This window comes from Lepus europaeus, chromosome 20 (genome assembly GCF_033115175.1).
Source record: "Lepus europaeus isolate LE1 chromosome 20, mLepTim1.pri, whole genome shotgun sequence".
NCBI classification, from domain to species: domain Eukaryota; kingdom Metazoa; phylum Chordata; class Mammalia; order Lagomorpha; family Leporidae; genus Lepus; species Lepus europaeus.
Window position 1 is genome coordinate 3,410,748 of NC_084846.1, and position 21,531 is coordinate 3,432,278.

The 21,531-nt window shown below is 68.6% G+C and overlaps 2 protein-coding genes across 3 annotated transcripts; both read right to left on the bottom strand.

Annotated features, from left to right (window-relative positions):
* Nucleotides 1–138: 138 nt before the first annotated feature.
* BSG (basigin (Ok blood group)) lies at nucleotides 139–5,042 on the bottom strand. Of its 2 annotated transcripts, none has more exons than XM_062178833.1 (7): nucleotides 4,933–5,042; nucleotides 1,871–2,027; nucleotides 1,607–1,689; nucleotides 1,387–1,523; nucleotides 1,019–1,295; nucleotides 785–809; nucleotides 139–708 (listed from the first exon to the last, which is right to left on the bottom strand). In XM_062178833.1, exons 1-7 carry the CDS (start codon nucleotides 4,997–4,999, stop codon nucleotides 642–644), a joined length of 813 nt encoding a protein of 270 aa, XP_062034817.1. In that variant the 5' UTR covers nucleotides 5,000–5,042; the 3' UTR covers nucleotides 139–641. The 2 variants fall into 2 exon arrangements, with proteins under 2 accessions (XP_062034817.1, XP_062034816.1); XM_062178832.1 differs by lacking the exon at nucleotides 4,933–5,042 and adding an exon at nucleotides 2,669–3,065.
* A 9,456-nt stretch (nucleotides 5,043–14,498) lies between these two features.
* CDC34 (cell division cycle 34, ubiqiutin conjugating enzyme) lies at nucleotides 14,499–18,102 on the bottom strand. The gene is made up of 5 exons (XM_062179085.1): nucleotides 17,905–18,102; nucleotides 16,576–16,662; nucleotides 16,412–16,509; nucleotides 15,939–16,073; nucleotides 14,499–15,038 (listed from the first exon to the last, which is right to left on the bottom strand). Exons 1-5 carry the CDS (start codon nucleotides 18,079–18,081, stop codon nucleotides 14,825–14,827), a joined length of 711 nt encoding a protein of 236 aa, XP_062035069.1. The 5' UTR covers nucleotides 18,082–18,102; the 3' UTR covers nucleotides 14,499–14,824.
* Nucleotides 18,103–21,531: the final 3,429 nt, after the last annotated feature.

The window sequence follows — 21,531 nt, forward strand, 5'->3', positions numbered from 1 at the left end:
CCTGGGCTTCAAGGGTGGTCACGTCACTGTCGCTCCCTCCAGGGACCAGAGGGCCCACCACAGCCCTCCTACCCGCCCCAGCCTGGGAGCCCCAACCCCCACAGCCTGGGGCAGCTGGGGGCAGACAAAACCACAGTGCACGGGTGGGGTCAGTCTTTATTGGGGGAGAGGCTGTCACCCTGCGGGCAGCTGAGGCCCCACAGCTGTCCTGTGCCCTCAGAAGCCAGGAATAAAAATGGAAGTGCCGGACGTGGCCAGACAGGCTGGAGGCCGGGCCTCCTGTGACCTTCCTCAAAGGGCAGGGCCCCCCCAGCAGGGGGGGGAGCAGGGGGGGACCCAGGGCGACAAGGGGCCTGGAGGGCAGGTGTAAGGGTGTGGCCTCCAGCCCTGAGCAGAGCCTGTGGTGGGCAGGTGTGGGGTGTGGCCTCTGGCCCTAGGCAGAACCTTGGGGCAGGCAGGTGAAGGGGCGTGACCTCCAGCCCTGGGCGGAGCCTGTAGCAGGCAGGTGTGGGGTGTGGCCTCTGGCCCTGGGCGGAGCCTTGGGGCAGGCAGGTGTAGGGGCGTGGCCTCCAGCCCTGGGCGGAGCCTGTGGTGGGCAGGGCTCAGCTCCTCCATGGCTCTGCCCCCACCCGGAGCGGCGCTCAGCTGGCGTTCCTCTGTCGGACATTCTTGCCCTTGTCATCATTCACGTGGTGCCCGCTGCTCTTCCTGGAGACACAGGGCCAAGCTGAGCTCCGAGGACAGGGAGCCTGCAGCCTCCCCCCCCCCCCCCAGTGGGACTCACAGTGGCGCAGCACCGGCGTCCTCGTCTGAGCACCACCAGCCACATGGAAGAGAAGGGCAGGGTCAGGGGTCAGTGCTGCCCCCTCCCCCCCAGCAGCCACAGCCAGCGCCTGGATCTGGACCTCCCCTTCCCAGTCCCCGTCCCAATCCCCGCCCCCCTCCCTCTCCTGGGCACGCCCAGGCCCCACAGGGGTGGTTGAGCCTGAGCCGTGGGCGCCCCCTGGGGGTCACTCACCGTCCAGCACCTCATCCGGCTTCCGACGCTTCTCGTAGATGAAGATGACGGTGACCAGCACCAGCACCTCGGCCACGATGCCCAGGAAGGGCCAGAGGGCGGCCAGGCGGCTGCGCACGCGCAGAGTGACCACCGCCGCGTCCGTGCCCTGCAGGCTGGTGCCGTTGCAGGCATACTCGCCGGGGTCCGAGGCCAGGTCCAGGTCCTTGATGTGCAGCTCCGACCGGGCCTCCGAGTGGCTGATGAAGAACCTGCTCTGGGAGCCGTTCTGGATGACCTGGGGGCAGGGGGCAGGGAGAGGCTGAGACCAGCCCCACAGGGCTCCCCGTGGGCTCCCCACCGCCCCCCGCCTGCCCCAGCGCCCTCACCTGGTCCCCGGAGTCGGCCACCTTGTACCAGACCCAGGTGGTCACGGAGGGGAAGGACTCCGACTTGCACAGCAGGGTGACCGAGTCGCCCTCATTGGCGTGCTCCGACTTCTTCGCAGCCTTAATTCTGGGGGGCCCTGGGGGGAGCCGGAGGGAGCCTTGCACCCCAGGCGCGGCAGGAGCTCCACCCCTGTGGCCCCCAGCGTTACCCCCTACTCACCGTCCACAGTCAGCGTGGCCTTGCCCGTGTCCTCAGGGAGGAAGAGGCAGGAGTACTCGCCAAACCTGTCGTCCCCCGTCACCCTGCAACAAGACAAGCGGCCGTGAGCCTGGGCCTGCGGAGGGGCTCGTGCAGGACCCCGGGCTGCCCCCCTGGAGGAGGATCCAGGCGGAGACGCTGCCCCGCAGCCTGGGCAGACCTGGTCCCCCTGCCCCGCAGCCTGGGCAGACCCAGTCCCCCTGCCCCGGCCCGGCCCATACTCACTCGTACTTGGTGGTCAGATCCTGCTCGTCATCCTCCTTCAGCAGCTTGTCCCCTTTCAGCCAGCGGTGCCCGGTGACGCCCGCGGCGCTGTTGTTCAAGGTACAGGTGAGCCGCACCCAGGACTCTCCGCTCTGCACGGAAGTCGTGACGGTGCCCGCTGGGAGGCCATGGCAAGAGGTCAGAAAGGGGCAGGAGAGGAGGGGTCAGCCCCCCGCAGCCCACCCGCCGCCACCCCGAGGCCTGGTTCAGAGGGTGCCTTCCGGAGGGCCTCGTGCACAGGGGTGTGGTCCAGGCATCAGCTCGTGGGGGTCGATGACAGCACAAACTCCCGGCTAGCTCCCAGCTAGGAGCACGTGTGCAACCCAGCCCCAGCCCCCCATGGAGCCCCTTTGTCAGGAGGGGCTGGCCCTCAGGAGCCCCCCAGTGCGCCCACACCCACTGCCCCCGCCCAGCACAGCCCAGCTCTACCCCAGGCTCCAACACAGCGGCCTCACGGTCAGCTGAGCACGTTCCCATGGGAGGTCCGGAGAGCCTTGAGCCTGGGCTGACCCAGGGAGCAGGCCCAGCCCCACCAACAAGGACAAGAGCCAGACAGGCGCCCACTGAGGGAGGGAGCACGGATGGAACGGGTCGGAGCGATGGACACATGGGTGGACAGGCGAGGGGCCCACCCGCGTCCAGGCCAGGGACTGCTTGGGTGGGGTGGGAGGGACGGAACCGGGCAGGAGAGGGCCTGGGCTCTACTGGGTGGGAGCCAATGGCACAAGAGGGACACTGAGGCAGGGCTCTGCCACTCACGTTCCAGGACCGCCAGGCTGGCCTGGGCACGGACCCACTTGACCCTGGGTGGCCGGGTCAGGTGGTTGCGGTCGGGGTCGTTGCTGGCCCGGCACTCGTAGGTGCCTGCGTCCTCGGCGCTGAGCTGGGCGATGGACATGGTGCTGGCCGCGTGCTCGCGGTAGGCAGCGTGGATGTGCACACGGCCCTGCCGGGCGCCGTCCCAGAGCTGGGAGCTGCCGTCGCCGGGGCCGTCCCCTTCAAACCACCACTGGATCTCGGGGACCGGGCGGCCCACGGCCTCACAGTGCAGCTCCACGCTGCCCCCCGCCCGCCCCTCCTGCGACAGCGGGGGCCGCACAAAGCCAGCTACGGGGAGAGGGCGAGAGCGTGAGGCCCCCATGGCAGAACAGGAGGAGTGGGCCGCCCCTGCAGAAGGCAGGGCAGGGGGAGCACACACATGTCCAGCTAGGGCTGACGCCCTAAGGTCACAGGACGGGCGCTGGGCTCTGGGACCCAGGGCAGCTGTGGGGACAGTGAGGGGCACAGGGCCCTCTTGGCCCAGACACCCGGGCCATCATCGGCGGCCGGACCCCAGCTTCCTTATTTGAACACAACGGAGGGTCCTGGACACCGCCAAGGCGGACAGGGTCGGGCAGGGGCTCCCGTCCACCCTCCCCTGGGGGCGGGGTCCTGAAGCTCCGGGGCTCCCTGGGGTTGAGGCACCTGCCTCCTTGGCCCGCCTGGAGGCCGCGGGACCAGCCCAGGTGGCCCCGAGCAGAAGGACCCCTAGCTGCAAACCCCACAGCCCTGGGCAGAACTGAGCCAGGCAGGAAGTGAAGCCGGAGGTGCCCCCTAACACCCCGGCCACCCGCCAGTGCCAGGAGAGGCCGTACTAGCCTGGCCGCAGCTGTCCCAACCCCGGTGTCCAAGGTGGGGAACCGGGCCGCCCCTCCACAGGTCTGCACCACCTGGCACTCCCTAAGGGACAGAGGCAGCCTCAGGCAAGAGCAGCTGGATGTCAGGAGGACACTGGTGGCCCAGCTCCCTGGGGTGAGGCCCCTGGCTGCCCCCGTCCACGCCACATCCAGCCCCAGGGTCAGCCTCAAAAAAGCCACAGCTCCACTCGGCCCATGTGATCTGCAACCCAGGTTCAAGTCACCTTCACTAGAGAGCGGCCAGGCGGGCAGGGGGCCAGGCACGGCCTCGGTAAACAAGCCCAGCCTAAGGCGGGGCCGCCGCTCAGGAGGGAAGGGCCCCACCCGCTGGGGGCCTCGCCTCTGCCGCCCCACCCTCAGCCAAGCCTCCCCCGGAGGCCAGAGGTTAAGCGTTTGCTCGGGGCGGGCCAGAGTGCGGCCCTCCTGGGCTAACCCCAGCGGGGGCCCGCGGCTGTGCGCCTGGAGAACCGAGCTGGCCAGGCCCCGACCCGGGGGGACAGGAGGTGGCCAACCCAGTGCGGCCAGGCCCCGCACAGGGAGCAGAAGCGTGCACGGGCAAGACCCGAACACCCATATAAGGCGCCCGGGAGCCAAGTCGGAAGCAACACCCCACCACGCACCGTGCGCCCACGCACACCGCCGCTCCGCGCAGGGCTGAGATCCCGCGCGGCCCCCGACCCCGGGGTACGGTCGACTAAGCCCGGCAGGGCCAGAGCGCGCTCCGCGGGGGCCCCGCAGGAACCCCGGCGCCGCTGAGGCTCCCTCGCGCTCGGTCGAGGCCGGGGACCGGGAAGAGGAAGCCGCCGAAGTGGGTCAGCAGCGGCCCGGGAGCTCTCGGCCGGGCCCTGGGGCTCCACGCGGGGCTCCCCGCAGCGGCCTGGGCGACCTCGCGGTGACCTTGGAGACCCACCCCCAACAGGCAGAGGAAGAGGGGGGCCCGCACGCCGCGCAGACCCCGCAAACGCGGGCGCGCCGCCGGCCAAATCCCCGCAGGAATGCTAATCCCGGGGCCCAGCCTGCCCGGGCAGCGGCCGCGGGCTGCAGCCGAGGGCCACGAGCGGCGTCCACGCGGGGGTCAGCCCCGGCCGCGTGCACCTTGGAGGGGGACGGCGGCCCCACTCCGCGGGACCCCCGAGGCCCGGGGCCCTGCTCTGCAGGGTGGCCGCCCTCCCGACGCGAGCCCGGGCCGGGACCCCCAGCGCGGCGGCGGCTCGCAGCCCCCCGCCCCGGCTCGCAGCCCCCCGCCCCGGCTCGCAGCCCCCCGCCCCGGCACGCAGCCCCCCGCCCCGGCTCGCAGCCCCCCGCCCCGGCTCGCAGCCCCCGCTGCAGCCCCCGAGCGGCGCCCACCTGCCGCAGAGGCGCCCCCGGCGCGCAGCAGCGCGAGCCCCAGCAGCGCGAACAGCACAGCCGCCATGTCCCCGCCGTCCGCCGTCCACCGAGCGCCGTGCCCGCCGCCGGCCACGGCCCCTATAAGACCGGCCGGGCGCGCGTGCCGGGCGCGAGCACGCAGGGCGGCGCCCCGGGGGCGGGGCGCGCACGGGGGGGGGCTACGGGCGCTCCGCGCACGCGCACACATGCACGTACACGGGCGCCGGACGGGCGGGCCACGTGACCCCGGGGGCGGCCCGGCGTCGCGGGGACCCCGGGCAGGGCTCGGGGCTAGGGTGCGCGCTCAGACGCGCACGTTCCTGCCGCACCCCTGCTAGGGAAGGCGCTGGGACCCCAACACTCAGATGAGGGACGCAGGCCGCGCGCGCGCCCAGGTGCCGTTGAGTCGGGGCGGAAGTTAGGCGTCGGCGCATGCGTGCGAGCGCGGCCTGGGAGGGCCAGGAGTCGGGGAGCCCCTGAGCCCAGGGGATCCCGCCCAGGCCCAGTACTGGACGGCCCAGTACTGGACAGAAGGCCGTTCTGTGCCAGGGGTCGCGTGGGCTCCCCGCGGGACAGCGCTGATCCGGGGAACCTGGGGCGGATGCCCCCTCCCTCCGTCACACCTGCACCCCTCACCTGGGGCGGGTGCCCCCTCCGTCACTCTGCACCCCTCACTGGGGCGGGTGCCCCCTCCGTCACTCTGCACCCCTCACCTGGGCCGGGTGCCCCCTCTCTGCACCCCTCACCTGGGCCGGGTGCCCCTCCGTCACTCTGCACCCCTCACCTGGGCCGGGTGCCCCCTCTGTCACACCTGCACCCCTCACCTGGGGCGGGTGCCCCCTCCGTCACTCTGCACCCCTCACCTGGGCCGGGTGCCCCCTCTGTCACACCTGCACCCCTCACCTGGGCCGGGTGCCCCTCCGTCACTCTGCACCCCTCACCTGGGCCGGGTGCCCCCTCTGTCACACCTGCACCCCTCACCTGGGCCGGGTGCCCCCTCTGTCACACCTGCACCCCTCACCTGGGGCGGGTGCCCCCTCCGTCACTCTGCACCCCTCACCTGGGCCGGGTGCCCCCTCTGTCACACCTGCACCCCTCACCTGAGCCGGGTGCCCCTCCGTCACTCTGCACCCCTCACCTGGGCCGGGTGCCCCCTCTGTCACACCTGCACCCCTCACCTGGGGCGGGTGCCCCCTCCGTCACTCTGCACCCCTCACCTGGGCCGGGTGCCCCCTCTGTCACACCTGCACCCCTCACCTGGGGCGGGTGCCCCCTCCGTCACTCTGCACCCCTCACCTGGGCCGGGTGCCCCCTCCGTCACACCTGCACCCCTCACCTGGGCCAGGTGCTCCCTCCGTCACTCTGCACCCCTCACCTGGGCCAGATGCCCCCTCCGTCACTCTGCACCCCTCACCTGGGCCGGGTGCCCCCTCCGTCACTCCTGCACCCCTCACCTGGGCCAGATGCCCCCTCCGTCACTCTGCACCCCTCACCTGGGCCGGGTGCCCCTCCGTCACTCTGCACCCCTCACCTGGGCCGGGTGCCCCTCCGTCACTCTGCACCCCTCACCTGGGCCGGGTGCCCCCTCTGTCACACCTGCACCCCTCACCTGGGCCAGGTGCCCCCTCCGTCACTCTGCACCCCTCACCTGGGGCGGGTGCCCCCTCCGTCACTCCTGCACCCCTCACCTGGGGCGGGTGCCCCCTCCGTCACTCCTGCACCCCTCACCTGGGGCGGGTGCCTCCTCCGTCACTCCTGCACCCCTCACCTGAGGCGGGTGCCCCCTCCGTCACTCTGCACCCCTCACCTGGGGCTGAGGAGGGAGGAGAGCCGTGGGAGGCTCACCGCTGTCCGCACAGCCCGCAGTCTGGACGCAGATGAGCTGCCGCCCCTGTGTAGCCACACGGCATTGGCTTCCCTGGGTGGGTGGCGGGTGCGGGTCCACCCGTTCCTCCCGTGGGCCGCCTGCCCCTTCTGCTGCTGCCTTGCCCGCCACGCTCTGCATTCAGACTTCTTCCTTGGCTAAGAGAACCGGTTCCGCCATCCCCGCCAGCAGGTACACCCGGAAAGCGCTCGCTCTTTGCTGTTTCAGTTGTGTTTTTATTTGAAAGGAAGAGTGGCAGAGGTGGAGTGAGTCTGGGCCAGAGCATGGGCCCAGGAGCTCCCTCCGGGCATGGGCGCCACGTGGTGGGTGAGCAGGAAGCGGGGTGTGCCCCAGGCACGCTGACCTGGGCTGTGGCGTCCCCTCACTCCATGCCACTGCCACCAGCCCTGTGTGACAGCCCAGGTACCCGGGGGCCCTGCCTCGCACGCGGGAGACCTGGCCCAGGCTGTGCAGGAATCTGGGGAGTGAACCAGCGGATGGAAGATTTCTCTGTGTCTGTCACTCACCCTTTCAAATAAATCAATAAAACCTGTGCGAAGTGTACGAAGGCTCTGAACAGGCGTCTTCAGACAGTCGCTGCCCGGAACTGCGGGGTCACAGGTCTGACCAGCGGGGGCAGGGCGGGCGTGGGCCTTTGCACTCTGCCGCTGGGGACACAAAGTGGTGCCTGGAAGGGCAGAGCCACTGCTTAACCCTGGGGTCACAGGACATCCACAGGAACATGGCCCGTGGGACAGTGTGGCGGTGTTAGGCAGCCTCTGTGTGTAGAGACAGCCTGGAGACCAGCATCTTGCACTTCGAAGCCCTGCTCGGACTGGCTCAGACTCCCAGGTGGTCCCAGCCCTTCCCCCAGGAGGCTCCTCTCAGGACCACAGGGGTTACCTGACCTAATTACATGGGGCAATAAAACCTCAGAGGCCCTAAGGGAAGTCCCTCTGCCTTGCCTGGCCCCAGCAAATCTGGTGAGGAATTTGCTAGTTTTCACCCTACAAACCCTTCCACCAGGACTCTCCGGTCCTTTGTCCTTTGTCCTGGAGGCGAGGGGAGGTGGGTAAACAGACTTCCTTAAACACCTCCAAACACGGCACTCAGCCCCTTGCCTCTCTGCCTCTCTGCCTCTCTGCTGAGCCGCCCACCCGGGCTGCCCGGGTGTGTTCACTCAACCATGTAACCTTGCTCTTCCCTGGTCCCAGCGACTGGGCGCTCACTCGCTCTCTGTCCCTAATGTTCTGACGGGTGCCCTGTCCCCAATAACGCCTTAGCACTCCACTCCCTGTCTCATGCCTCAATTCTTTCTTGCGTGAAGACGAGAACCCCACAGCTTCCACAGCCTTTCCTGTAGTGACAGAGGGACCCGAGGACGCCACGGCCACGCCATGGAGACACGGCCACAGGGACTCTAATGACAGGGGACCCCACAGGGACAGGAGGGGGATTCACAGTTAGCCAGGGCCGACTGACTGCTCCTGGGGACGGGGCTGCTCTTCAGGGGAAGGAACGGGGGAAAGTGTGGGCACCGGTGAGTCTCCAGGGAACACTGGGTGACGTGAGTGACTGGGGCAGGGGCTCCCCTGTGGCTCTGTGCTGGGGACGGCAACCGGCAACCGGGCTGACACAGGAGAGGCCACAGGAAGGGGTGGATGGAGCCCGGGGTGCCCAAGGCTGTCGCAGAGGGCCTTGGACAGAAGGCAGCGGCCGGAGGAGCCGCTGGCAGGAGCAACAGTGAGCACGAGCCTGGAGTGTCCCAGCCGCCCCGGCTCTGGGCTGGAGGCGTGCAGGGAGCCAGCAGCTACGTGCAGGACATGAGGCCAGGAGGCTGCACAAACAATGGCGGGTAGGGCGGAATTCCTGCCCCCTGCTGGCCCTCCCAGAGCCCCTGAGAACTCCAGGGCTGCCGGAAGCCTTGGCTTTTGTTCCCAGAACCGGGGCAGCAGCTGCTTTGTCTGAGACCCAGTTTTCCCTGGAGGCATTGCCTGACCCTGGAGGCCCTGCCCACCCCGCCAGCCCCGGCCAGCCCCCAGGTCCACTCTCTGCAGCCCTGGCCCTCTGCTTCCTGGAGCTGCTCCCAGGTCACCTGACTTCGCTGGTGCGAGGCGATTTCAGGTTTTAAAGAGCTAGGCTAGGGCCGGTTCTCTGGAACCGGGGTCACATCACTCACATCACAGCGTCCGTGCCAGAGTCCCGGCTGCTCCACCTCCGATCCACCTCCCTGCTGATGGCCTGGGAACGAGGCAGAAGGCGGCCCTGCCCCGAAGTGGGAGACCCGGATGGAGCTCCCGGCTCCTGGGCTCCACCTGGCCCAGCTTAAGATGTTGCAGCCATCTGGGGAGTGAACCAGAGCGTGGAAGACCTACCTGCCTCTCTCTCTCCCTCTCTCTCTCTCTCTCTCTACCCCTCCTCCACCTCTACTGCTCTGCCCTTCACATATATGAAATGCATAGAGACGAGAAACGTTATTTGGGGCAGGCGTTTGGCCCAGTGCTTACGTTGTCTCCTGTGCCCCCACCCCACATCAGGGTGCCCGACCAAGTCCCAGCTCTGCTGATCCAGCTCCTCCTCACACACTCCCTCAAGGAAGCAGATCCCGCACCCTCACGGGGGACCCGGATGGAGCTCCCAGAACCCCAGCCCTGGCTGTTGCAGGCATTTGGGGAGTAAAGCAGCAGATGGGAGGTTTTTCTCTGTCTCTTTCAAGTAAAATGAAAATACATAAGTAAAAATTGTATTTTTAAAGATTGGTTTATTTGTTTTGAAAGAGTTACAGAGAGACACAGAGAGATCTTGTATCCACTGCTGCCCAGATGGCTGCAATGGCCCAGGAGCTCCATCCAGGTCTCCTATGTGGGTGCAGGGGCCCAAGGACTTGGGCCACCGTCTGCTGCTTTCTCAGGGACGTTAGAAGGGAGCTGGATCGGAAGAGGAGCCAGGACTCGAACCAGTGTCCTCATGGGATGCCAGCGCTGCAGGAAATGGCTTTACCTGCTGTGCTACAATTTTTTTTTTAAAGATTTATTTATTTATTTGAAAGAGTTACAGAGAGAGAGAGAGAGAGAGAGAGAGAGAGGTCTTCCATCTGCTGGTTCACTCTCCAATTGGCCACAACGGCCGGAGCGGTGCCGATCCAAAGCCAGGAGCCAGGAGCTTCCTCCGCGTCTCCCACGAGGGTGCAGGGGCCCAGGGACTTGGATCATCTTCCACTGTTTTCCCAGGCCATAGCAGAGAGCTGGATCAGAAGTGGAGCAGCCGGGACTCGAACCAGCGCCCATATGGGATGCCAGCACTGCAGGCGGCAGCTTTACGGGCTAGGCCACAGCAACGAAAAAAGAAACTTCTTTACAAAACAAAGAGCGGGACCACTTTTTAGTATACAGTGTATTCTTTGGTATTTGGGACAAGGCTACAGTACAATTTCCTGCTACACAGTTAGAACCCAGGGTTACTTTTTTACGTGTTTGAGAGGCAGGGGGCAGGAGTCAGACGGGCAGCCAGGTACTTCCCCGGAGTCTGGGGTCTCCAGTCCTAAGCCCAGTGGGCGGCGCCGCTCTCTCCCCTTAGCATCCTGGTCTTCCTGGAACTGCCGGGGGAGAGGCCAGGCCAGGCCCTCCCCACTGCCCCCAGGCCCGCGGCCCAGCCTCACCAGGCCTACCCTCCCCCAGGTCCCTGCCCAGCCCCCCGCGGAGCGGGCAGTAAACCCCTGGGCGGAATTTCACCCTTTGTCCTGGAGGGAGGTGAGGGTGGGGAGCCGGGGGCGGGGACCTCATTCCGGCCATGCTGGCCAGCGCCAGGCTCGCCTGGCCGGGCAGTGGCTCTCTGTCCAGGGCACTGCGTGACCCGCTTTCCCCGGGCTGCGCGGCTGGCCTCCTGCTCAGACCCCGCCCCTTCTGCCTTGCTCCCTGGCCGGTCTGTCCATCCCTGTCACCCTCCAGGGTCCCGAATTCCTGTGAATGCTTTCCCAGAATGCAACCTCTTTCCCAGAGCCCAAGGCACAGGGGCCCAGGCAGGACTGGGGGCTGGGGTGCTGGGAGTTGGCCCCAAAATACATGCCCCCCAGAAACCGTGTCGGCTTGGCAAAAGGGTCTTCGCAGCTGTGACTGAGGGCGAGGGTCTCGGATGGACCAGTGTCCAGTGAGAATGACACAGACTGGGCCAGCAGCCGTGGGAGCCCCACCAGCTGGGGGTGGGGGGGCAGGAGGGCCCCTCCAGCCTGCACAGTGGGGGAGGGGGAGGGGCGGTTACAGACCGAGGCGTAATTACCAAAGCTCGCCCAGCAGGCGGGGCAGCCACCTCCCATCTCTCACCTCTCACCGCCATTGTCTCCCCCGCAGATGGACCCAGCTTCTGCACAGGCACAGAGACAAAGCAAAGCCCCCCTGAGTAGGAGGGAGCTGTGGGGGGCAAGGAGGCTCTTCTTAGGTGTCCTGGGCTCGGGTGTCCTGGGTGCTGGGGGCAGGACTCTGGGCCAGGTGTCCTGGGTGCTGGGGGGGGAAGACTCTGGGCTCAGGTGTCCTGGGTGCTGGGTGGGTGGGGGGACTCTGGGCCAGGTGTCCTGGGTGCTGGGGGGGGGAAGACTCTGGGCTCAGGTGTCCTGGGTGCTGGGTGGGTGGGGGGACTCTGGGCCAGGTGTCCTGGGTGCTGGGGGGGGGAAGACTCTGGGCTCAGGTGTCCTGGGTGCTGGGGGCAGGACTCTGGGCCAGGTGTCCTGGGTGCTGGGGGGGCAGACTCTGGGCTCAGGAGTCCTGAGTGCTGGGTGGGTGGGGGGACTCTGGGCCAGGTGTCCTGGGTGCTGGGGGGGGACTCTGGGCTCAGGAGTCCTGGGTACTTGCTGTGTGGGGGGACCCTGGGCTCAGGTGTCCTGGGTGCTGGGGGGGGCACTCTGGGTCAGGTGTCCTGGGTACTGGGTGCTGGGGGGGGACTCTGGGCCAGGTGTCCTGGTACTTGGTGGGTGGGGGGACCCTGGGCTCAGGTGTCCTGGAATGGGGTCTCTGCACCTTTGCTGTGTTGAGGGCACAGGAGGGCTCCTTTCCGTGGTGACCGTTTGTCCTGAGAGGCTCCAGCCGACAGAAGTTTAGGAGGAAGTGGGGACCATGGCGGCCCCTCCCCCTGGGTTCTCTGCTGGGGGCAGTTTGCACCCACCCCAGAACAGGACCATTTCCTGTGGCCACCTGTCTCAGTCAGCCACACACTGCCGCTGGCTCCCCTTTTCAACACTGGAACTCACCAGCGGCTCTCGGGTTCCAGGTGGGGGTGGTGCCAGTGGCTGCCCAGCTGGGGACTGTGGGACAGCTGGATGGCAGCCCCTGCTCTGGGCTGAGACCGGAGCCTGGGACCAGAGATAAGCCTCAGCCTCGGGCCGCAGCCCAGCAACATGGGCCTGGCCTCCGCTGATCTCCAGGATGGGGTGCGGAGGCCTCTGGAGCAGCCACACCCTCAGCAAGTCCCGGGGCGGGGGCTGTGGAAAGACCCAGGCCAGGCATGCTCGCGGCAGTGAGTGGCCGCGGCTCCGGGCAGACACCAGCAGGTGCCGCCCCTGGCAGAGCTCTGCTCACGGAAGCTTCCGGACACTCTCTAGCTGAGAGTTGGGAGGAAGTAGAGGGCCCCGGGTCACCAGGAGCTCCTGCCTCTCCCTGCCCTTCCTGTGCAGAGCCAGCTGGCCCCGCCCAGAGCCTCAGGCTACACCAACCACAAGCCCCAGCTGTGTGTGTGATGACAGACGCAGGGCTGAAGCTGGCTGCCTGCGACCAGGTCTCCCTCCCGGGCGCGGGGCCCAGGCGGCAGCCTCCTGGGCGCGGGAGCTGGGAGCTGGGTCTGTTAGGTAGGAAGTCAGTTATGAGCTTATGTGTGTGTGACATAAAGGCCTAAAGAAATCTATGCCCAGGATATGTATCTGCATCTCAAAGTCATCCTGACAATGTTTCAGCGGCAGCCCGGCCTTCGCATCCTGCCCTGCCCCCTTCTCCCTGACAACCTGCCAGGTGGAAGGGGCGGGGACCCCCACCAGGGGGTCCCCAATCTCCCAGATGCAGCCCAGTATCTGCATTTCAAACGCCCTACTGGATCCTAATTCTCCAGGGGGTCTTGCTCACCCTTCCTCTGAACCCAGGATGGCGCCAGCTAGGCTTCCTCCTGTCTGATACCTTCAAGGGGAAACTCAGATAGGAGCTTCTTAATATTTACAGCCATAAAATCCTTTGTTTCCAGAGATGTGTGAAGACAAAGACCCATCTCCTTAACCCCCCCCCCCCCTCAACCAGACTGCGCTCAGCCCTCTGCCTCTCTGCTGAGCCGCCCACCTGCCTGGCCAGGTGTAATCTCTCCACTCAACCATGTAACCTCACTCGTTCCCCCCCAGTCCGAGCGACGGCACTCTCTCCCAGGTTCTGTCTGGAGAGGTGCCCATCTGTTCTTATGGATGTCCCTTCCCTAATAAACCTTGCTATTTTACCTCCCACTACTCTGTCTCATGTCTGAATTCTCTCTTGCTCGAAGAAAAGAACCCTGCAATTTCTCCGTTAACAGGTCGGTAGCAGAGGCCTGAGGTCCAGGCCTCCTTGGGTGCCACGGCTCCCACCCCACCGCCGCTCTCGCTCTCAGGGACGTGGGAGCTGCAGGCTTTCGGCTCCTCCTGGAGCCCCCGGTTCTCTGCTGCCCCTGGGCGTCGGGGCTTCCAGGTGTTTCCTCCAGGTACTCAGCCTCACCTCACCGCGACTTGTAGCCAGAAACCTAGAACATTTTCTCCAGGAGCTCTGAGAGGGAACAAGGCTGCGACACTCGCTAAGGCATGGGGGACCAAGGACACCACACTCAGCCAGCAACCCACCCACAGAAGATTCCAGAACCTGAGAGGAAGGAGGACCAGGTTCTGGGAGTACCTGGAAGTGAAGATGCACACTGGGCACCTGGGTGACACCTGTATACAGGGAGTTAGTGCCCAGGGACTGGGTGACACCTGTATACAGGGGAGTCAGTGCCCGGGGACTGGGTGACACCTGTATACAGGGAGTCAGTGCCCGGGGACTGGGTGACACCTGTATACAGGGGAGTCAGTGCCCGGGGACTGGGTGACACCTGTATACAGGGGAGTCAGTGCCCGGGGACTGGGTGACACCTGTATACAGGGGAGTCAGTGCCCGGGGACTGGGTGACACCTGTATACAGGGGAGTCAGTGCCCGGGGACTGGGTGACACCTGTATACAGGGGAGTCAGTGCCCGGGGACTGGGTGACACCTGTATACAGGGAGTCAGTGCCCGGGGACTGGGTGACACTTGTATACAGGGGAGTCACTGCCTGGGGACCTGGAGCTCTCTGAAGACATCAATTCCGGGTCATCCTGTGCAGCTTGTCCTGAGGGGCCCCAGTCCCCAGTGTGTGTGGAGTGGGAGGGCCTGGTCTGCTCTGGCGCTGCAGCCCACGGGCACGCACAGGCCTCCTCTGTCCTCAGCTTGTGCCGGACGTGGTCGGTGCCTCCGTGCAGGTGCGAGGTAGCAGCGGCTGTGCTGTCCCGTGGGCAGCAGGGACCCAGGCACCCAGGACTAGCCACTGCGTCGCCACTGCCGAGCCCACCCTTCGCCTGCCTCTCCTTGTGGGCAGTGTCCTCTGGCCTGCGAGGGGCCGCCCTGGGTGCTGCCACACACACGTCCCCCAGGGAGCGGCTCCGTGGCTCTCACAAAGCAGTTTTATTGGATTCCAAATCGAAGCAGAGAGAGAGGCAGCCAGGCCCCTGCCTGGGAGAGCCGGCTCTGGCCCCAGGCTCCTGGCCGCAGGCCCCACGGCACGGTGTGGTCCTCGCGGGCCAGGCCGCGGCCCATGTGGGCTCCCTGCGGCTCCTGGGCTGCACCCGGCCCCGGGGCCCCTCTCCTCCGGAGCAGGAGCAGAACAAACGCGGAGAAAGAAAAGAGTGAAACCAAACAAGCGAGGTGGTGCCGACACTGCGGCTCGGGCGCGAGGTGCGCGCTGCAGTTTATTCCCCGGGGCGGGGCAGGTGCGGTCAGGACTCCTCGGCGCCCGAGTCCTCGTCCTCGTCCCCGAAGCAGCTGTCGCCCTCGGCCTCGGCGTCCGCGTCCTCGTAGTAGTCATCGTAGAACAGGTCTGCGCCCTCGTCGGGCAGCGGCGCCTTGCTCCGCACGCAGTACTCGGCCAGCGTGGTGGGCACCTTCACGCCGTCCCGCTCCGCGTCCACCTTGGTCCCCAGCACCTGCTTCCTGGGGGACAGGGCAGTGAGGCGCCCCTGAGGCCCTGCACGCCGCCCCCACACGGCCAAGGCAGCCAGGGCGGGAGCCCCACAGGACTGAGCACTGGCCCCTCCCGGCCTCCTGCGGAGGCAGGGGCAGGGGCAGGGAGCCCAGCAGGGGCAGGAGCGGCACTCGGGCTCCTGTCACACGGGCACTGCGCCGGCCTCCTGCGAGCCTGGGGTCAGGAGGCGAGGGGGAGGGCTGAGGCCCCACAGGCAGAGCTGCCCGCGGCACAGGCCACAGGCTGTGGTGTGCCTCACAGGATGGGGCGGGCATGGCACCACGGAGGGGGGGGGGCTGTGAGCAGGGCTCACGGTGCCGCCGCCCTGTGGCAACAGGCGGGCAGCCCAGGGACCTGTCCACAGCTTTTGGAGGCTCCCGCACTCACAGTCCCCGGGGGACCAGGCTGAGGGCAGTGTCCACGCTCACAGGGCCTCAACAAGCCAGTGGGCAGCCAGCGTGCAGGACCAGACTTGACCCAGCACCCCTCTGGGGACCCCAGCCGGCCTGCCCCCTGCCCCGCTATGTGCCCGGGAGCACGGAGAGGTCACACTAAAGCCTGAGGGCTGTCACCGACACTCGGGAGCGACAACGGACAAGGCGGGCGCAGGGGCCAGCCACGCCCTGCTGCTGACTGCCGACCACTGACCGCTGAGGGCGAGGGCAGGGCTCAGCCCGGCCGTGGCATCCAGCACGAGGACATGGCCTTGGGGTGAAGCCGAGGCTGAGCGACAACCACATGGCCGCCCTCGGCACCCGTGCACGGGGACACAGGGACACGGGGACCTCCCCCCCCGGTGTGCGGAGGACCCAAGCAAGCCCGTGGACAGTGCCGGTGACTGCAGTCAGGCCGTCTCCTGCCGCGCTCACCGGATGATGTCTGTGTACTCCCGGTCCCTCCCCTTGCTCTCCTTCCACTTCCTGTACATCACGGACGCGTCCACGTTGGCTGGCGAGAAGGTGTTGGGCTCGTTGAGCAGAGAGATCACGCTCAGGAGGATGGTCCTGGGGGAGGCGGGGGTCAGTAGGGTGCGGCCTGTGCCTGGACCCTGGACCGCAGGGGCAGGGCAGGGCCGTGCTGGCCTTCCCCTCCCTCCGACACGCCCACCTGGCGGGACCAGGACACCGGGCACAGGGCTGCGTATGCGGGGTGCGTGGACCCAGGACTGCGGGGGACCGGGCAGGGCCTCCCCCTCCCACCCCAACACACCCGCCTGGCGGTACCAGGGCCGCGTATGCAGGGTGCGTGGGGGCCCTGGGACCCAGGTGCCCCAGACCAGCAGGGCCCGAGGTAGCGTGCCAGTCACCCAGACCCAGGTCAAAGGTTGGGAGCCCGGCCTCACCTCACGTTCTGTGTGGGGTTCCAGCGCTCGGAGGGCAGCTCCCCACTCTGGGGGTCGTCGACCGGGGGGTGCAGGATGGAGATGCACACGTCCCCTGTCTGTGACGAGAGGGGCTCAGCTCTACCCAGGCCCTGCCCACGGGGCCCAGGGCGAGGGCCGCTTACCTCGTAGATGTTCGGGTGCCACATCTTGGTCAGGAACCGGAAGGCCGGCGGGGAGTACGGGTAATCCAGGGGGAACTTGAGCCGAGCCTGCAGGGCGGGCGGGAGGCAGCGGGGCTCAGCCGGGCGCTCACGTGGCCAGGCAGGGGCTCGGCTCACCGCGGGGCACTCGCAGGCCACCTGGAGCCCTCCTGAGTCACCTCAGTCCCCGGGGCTGCGGGGAACCGGGCACCTGGAGCAGGCTCGGGACCCGTGGGGGCTCCAGGCCGTTCTGGCGGGCACGTGGCTGGGCCCAGGGGGAGGGAACGGTCAGCTCTGGCCCTGCTCCGGGGTCTGGCCAAGGGGCTGAGGCAGGTGACCTAAGTACAGCAGGACTGGTCCTTGGCCAGGCACGGACCTGACCACGTGCCTGGGGCAGCTGTGTCCTCCTGGGCTCAGCAGGCAAACAAGGAAGCCGGCACCAGGCACCCCCGCCTCAGGGATGCTTGACAGACCCTGTCCGAGGTGGGCACAGAGCGAGCCTGCGACGCCCACGTGGGGCCTCCCCGCCCTGGAGACAGTGAGCACCCCCCCAGCACACAGCAGGTGGCCTCCCTCACCAGGGGTCTCCCCACCCAGCCGCCCTGCCCTGCCAGGGACAGCCAGAGGCAGGTGCTATCCAAGGTGGAGGTGGGCCCACAATCCCTTGCAGGGGGCACCCTCCCCCTGCGGTGAAGGCAGTCACCCCGCGCAGGAGATGGAGGATCCCGGGGGACCCGCCCCTGCTGCACCCTGTACCTAGCCCAGGCCTCGCCCCCAGGGCCACCGGAGTGGGGCGGGACCTATGGCCTAAGCAGCAGGGCTGTGCCCAGGGCTTGGGCAGCAACCAGGGGCAGCCTTGGCGACGGTGCGTGTGTGTTGGGGGGGGGGGTGACACTTCCACATTACTCCGGTCGGTCTTGTGAGTCTGGGGGTGCACAGGCCTGCCCTGGCTTGGGCGCAAGTCCTCCCCCCACCCCCCCCGTAGTGCCAAGCACAGACACGGGGGCGGGGTGGCTGGAAGCGGACCAGCAGGAGGCACGGCGGCTCCCTGGGCCGGGCGCGATGCGCACAGCAGGGGAGGCCCAGGCTGCCGGGGGTCGCACGGGCAGGTGGGCCCTACGTGGTTCTGTCCCCTCCGGACAGCCAGGAGGGAGGCAGGACCCCAGCCCCAACGACACTCGGCGGGGCCGGGAGCTTCGGGGGCCCCGGGGAGGGAGGAGGACCCCAGGCCCAGCCACACATGGTGGGCGCGGCAGGCGCGCGGGGCCGGGAGCTGCGGGGGCCCCGGGCCGAGGCGGGCGCGGGGCCCACCTTGAAGTAGCCGCCTTCGTAGTAGGTGTTGGGCGGCCCGAAGATGGCCACCTCCCAGTTGTACAGGTCGCCCTCGTCCACCAACGTCACGCGGAAGCCCTCGACCGGCTCCTCCTGCAGCCCCTTGAGCTCCAGCAGCAGCGCCTTCTGCGAGCTGGGCACCAGTGGCCGGGCCATGGCGGCGGCGGCGGCGGCGGAGGGGCCCGGGGCCGGGGCCGCCGCGAGCTCGCGGGACGGGCCGGGCCGCGCGCCAGCCGCGGGGGAGCCGCCGGGGCCGGGGCCGGGACCCGGGCCGGGGCCGCCGCCGCCTTCCTCCTCTACACCGCCGCCGCCGCTGCCGCCCGGGGCCCCCGAGCGCTCCACTCGCTCAGGCGCCGCCGCCGCCGCCGCCGCCCGCCCGGCCGGCCTTCGCCTCGGCCAGGCCCGCGCGCCCCGCCCCGCACTGCGCCTGCGCGCCGCGGCCGGGCCCTCACTGCGCTTGCGCGCCGCGGCCGGGCCCGCACTGCGCCTGCGCGCCCGCCCGCGGGGCACGCCGGGAAGCGGAGTCCCCGCCGCCCCGCTGGCGACCGCCGGGAGGGAGCGGCGCGCAGGCGCCTGGGCGCTTCCGACCTGAGGCCGTGCCCGCCGCCGCCGCCGCCGCCGCCTCGGCCGCCGCGCTCTCGGGGGCTCGGGTCGCTGTGCGCGGGGAGGCGGGCAGGGCAGGGCTGCGCCGCGCGCCGCTGCTCGGGCCGTTTTTGTGACGTCCCTAGCGCTAGGCGGGGCGCACCGCGGGAGCCACGCCGCACACCGCCTCGCCTCGGCCCGCTGGGGCGCCCCGGGAGCACCTGGGCCAGGGCCCCTCTCCGCGTCCCCCCACCCCGTGCGGGCGGTTCCCAGTGTTGGACCCCCGCAGCCCCTGGGGCCGGAATCCCGGGCTCCGCGCCCCGAGGAGCAGCCGGTGGGTGGGGGTCCTGGGCCCGCGGCCCCCCGCCGGCGCCCCTCTGCGGCGGGTGGACGGTGCCTCCTGGGCCCCGAGTGCCCCGCACGCGGCGCCCGCCGTCGGCCGAGGCGGGGGCACTTTGCGGGCTGGCGGGAGGACCGCGCTGGAGCGCAAGCCCAGGCCCCGGACGCGGGCCACGAGCGCCGCACCGCCTCGGCTTCGGCGGGCGCGGACGCGGCCCGAGGGACTCTGCAGAGGGGACGCAGATGCGGACCGAGGCGGGGACGACTTGGGGTTGCCCGGGGCCCAGCGGCATCCCAGGGTCCCCCCGAGGCGGTCACTACAAGGGGCGCGGCAGGGGTACGAGCCGAAGCCTGGGCGGCTGGGCTCCCAGGTGAGCAGTTTGAGGAGAGGTTCCGGGACAGCACCGGGCCCGCTGGAGTCGCGTGGTGGCCCCGAGCCAGTCGCCGAGGCCTGGAGGAAGCCGCCTGGACCGGGCGGCCAGGTGAAGCCGTGGTGGGAGGGGGCAGGGGACAGCCAGGTCCTGGGTCCCCATAGGAGGAGGAGGGGCTTCCCGGGGGCCGAGGCCTCTAGGGGGCCTGGGGTGGACGTTCTTGGGGGTCGTCCCCAGCGGGTTCCTGGGAGGCTGGGGCACTGAGGTGTGGGCCAAGCCGGGTCAGCACCTAGCTGGATTCTCGGGAAGAGCCGAGGGCGGAGCCCGGAGGGAGCCTTCCATGGGGGGGCACACCTCCCAGAGAGTGGGAGGGAGCTCCTGGGGGGGGGCTGTGTAGCCTCTACCAGAGGGTGGGAGACAGCCTTCCGTGGGGGAGGGGGCTATACCTCCCAGAGGGTGGGAGGGAGCTCCTGGGGGGGGCTGTGTAACCCCTACCAGAGGGTGGGAGACAGCCTTCCGTGGGGGAGGGGGCTATACCTCCCAGAGGGTGGGAGGGAGCTCCTGGGGGGGGGGCTGTGTAGCCTCTACCAGAGGGTGGGAGACAGCCTTCCGTGGGGGGGGGGGGCTATACCTCCCAGAGTGGGAGAGAGCTCCTGGGGGGGGGGCTGTGTAGCCCCTACCAGAGGGTGGGAGACAGCCTTCCATGGAGGGGGCTGTGTAGCCCCTACCAGAGGGTGGGAGACAGCCTTCCGTGGGGGAGGGGGCTATACCTCCCAGAGGGTGGGAGGGAGCTCCTGGGGGGGGCTGTGTAGCCCCTACCAGAGGGTGGGAGACAGCCTTCCGTGGGGGAGGGGGCTATACCTCCCAGAGGGTGGGAGGGAGCTCCTGGGGGGGGCTGTGTAGCCCCTACCAGAGGGTGGGAGACAGCCTTCCGTGGAGGGGGCTGTGTAGCCCCTACCAGAGGGTGGGAGACAGCCTTCTGTGGGGGGGGCTACACCTCCCAGACGGTGGGAGGGAGCTCCTGGGGGCGCTGCTGTCTTCCACCACCAGAGTGGCTGGGAGGAGCTGAGGGAGGGCCCCGGCCATGGGTTCCAGTGAGAGGGAGGCAGGGAAGGAGGGGGCGTGGGGCCCCGCCAGGAAGGGCTACTCCAAGACCCTGATACACGCGGCCCTCTGGCTGCTCGTGGGGAGGCAGTAGGGAGAGGCTCTGTGCCGGGGTGGGGGTGGTGGCGTGGGCAGAGCTGGCCTGGCCGGGTAGGGTGTGAGTGGCCCTGAGCAGAGGGGTCAGCTCTGGGTGCCCTGGCCCACCCTCCTGGGCTCCAGGACAGGGGTACTTTGTCTACCTCACTGTGCCCGGCTGTGGGCACTGTTCTCCGGCTCAGCCCGGGAGGAGCCGGCCAGTGGGGAGAGGTGGACAGGGGCACACGGCCTGGTGAGGAAGGGATGCGTGCAGTGTCGCGCGCCGGCCGGGGGAGTAGAGCCCTGGCGGCATGTCCACGCAGACGGCCAGGCGTCCAGGCCCTGAGCGTGTGATGAAGACACACGGAAGCGTTTAGAAGCCCCCAGACCCCAAGTGTGGAGGAAGCCGCCTCCCCTGGCTGTCTTCACGGAGTCCTCACGCTTGGGGCACACGGAGCGAGGTCCCAGGTTCATCTCGCGGCACGGTGTGAGCACCCTGCGGTATCACCCCATGGCTCCGCAGCTCCAGACAGCGGCAGCCAGGCCGGCGTGTGCCCAGGCGCTGGCCACCCCCCACCGGGGACTGCCACTTCCAGCCCCAGCCGCTCTCTGACCACGCTGCCCAAGATGGCCCCACCCACATCCCAGGAAACTGGCCGGGCCCTGGCTGCTGTGGGCTTTTGGGGAGGGACCTAGTGGGTGGAAGAGCTCTCTCTCCCTCAAATAAATCAGTGTTAAGGAAAAAACAAAATAGCAGCCATGTTTTGAGGTCGTGAACCTGCAAGGGGGGCCGGCCCCTGAGGGCCAGAGGGAGGGGCTGCAGCTCCCCAGGTCTGCGGCCCTGAGGAGGGGTGGGGTGGGGCAGGCTGACTCCTGGGCCCCTGGCGTCGCCTGCCCTGTGCCAGCTCCGTGTTGGGAAGTTTGGTCCCTTGCATCTTCCCCACTGGCAGAGGGGCTGTGGCTTAAAGGGGCAAGACGGAAGGGCCTGGGCTGGACACCACGCTGCCCGTCCCCGTCAGCACCACCACCAGCCACCTGGCAGGGTTGGGTCCCAGGAGCGGAGTCCAGGGGCACCCCAGTGGTTACAGGGAGGCGCAGGGTCGGCCGGGGCAGCGGGCAGCACGCACACTGGTCA

What these genes read in the sequence shown, in the direction of transcription:
- BSG (XM_062178832.1), bottom strand. Translation starts at nt 3,050, where the DNA reads ATGGGGGCCTCACGCTCTCGCCCTCTCCCCGTAGCTGGCTTTGTGCGG. An exon ending in TGGCCGACTCCGGGGACCAG is followed by an intron (nt 1,296 to 1,386) that starts GTGAGGGCGCTG and finishes CCCTGCCCCCAG; the next exon opens with GTCATCCAGAACGGCTCCCA. An exon ending in GACGCCGGTGCTGCGCCACT is followed by an intron (nt 709 to 784) that starts GTGAGTCCCACT and finishes CTGTGTCTCCAG; the next exon opens with GAAGAGCAGCGGGCACCACG.
- CDC34 (XM_062179085.1), bottom strand. Translation starts at nt 18,081, where the DNA reads ATGGCCCGGCCACTGGTGCCCAGCTCGCAGAAGGCGCTGCTGCTGGAG. An exon ending in ACGAAGGCGGCTACTTCAAG is followed by an intron (nt 16,663 to 17,904) that starts GTGGGCCCCGCG and finishes CCCGCCCTGCAG; the next exon opens with GCTCGGCTCAAGTTCCCCCT. An exon ending in GGCACCCGAACATCTACGAG is followed by an intron (nt 16,510 to 16,575) that starts GTAAGCGGCCCT and finishes CTCTCGTCACAG; the next exon opens with ACAGGGGACGTGTGCATCTC.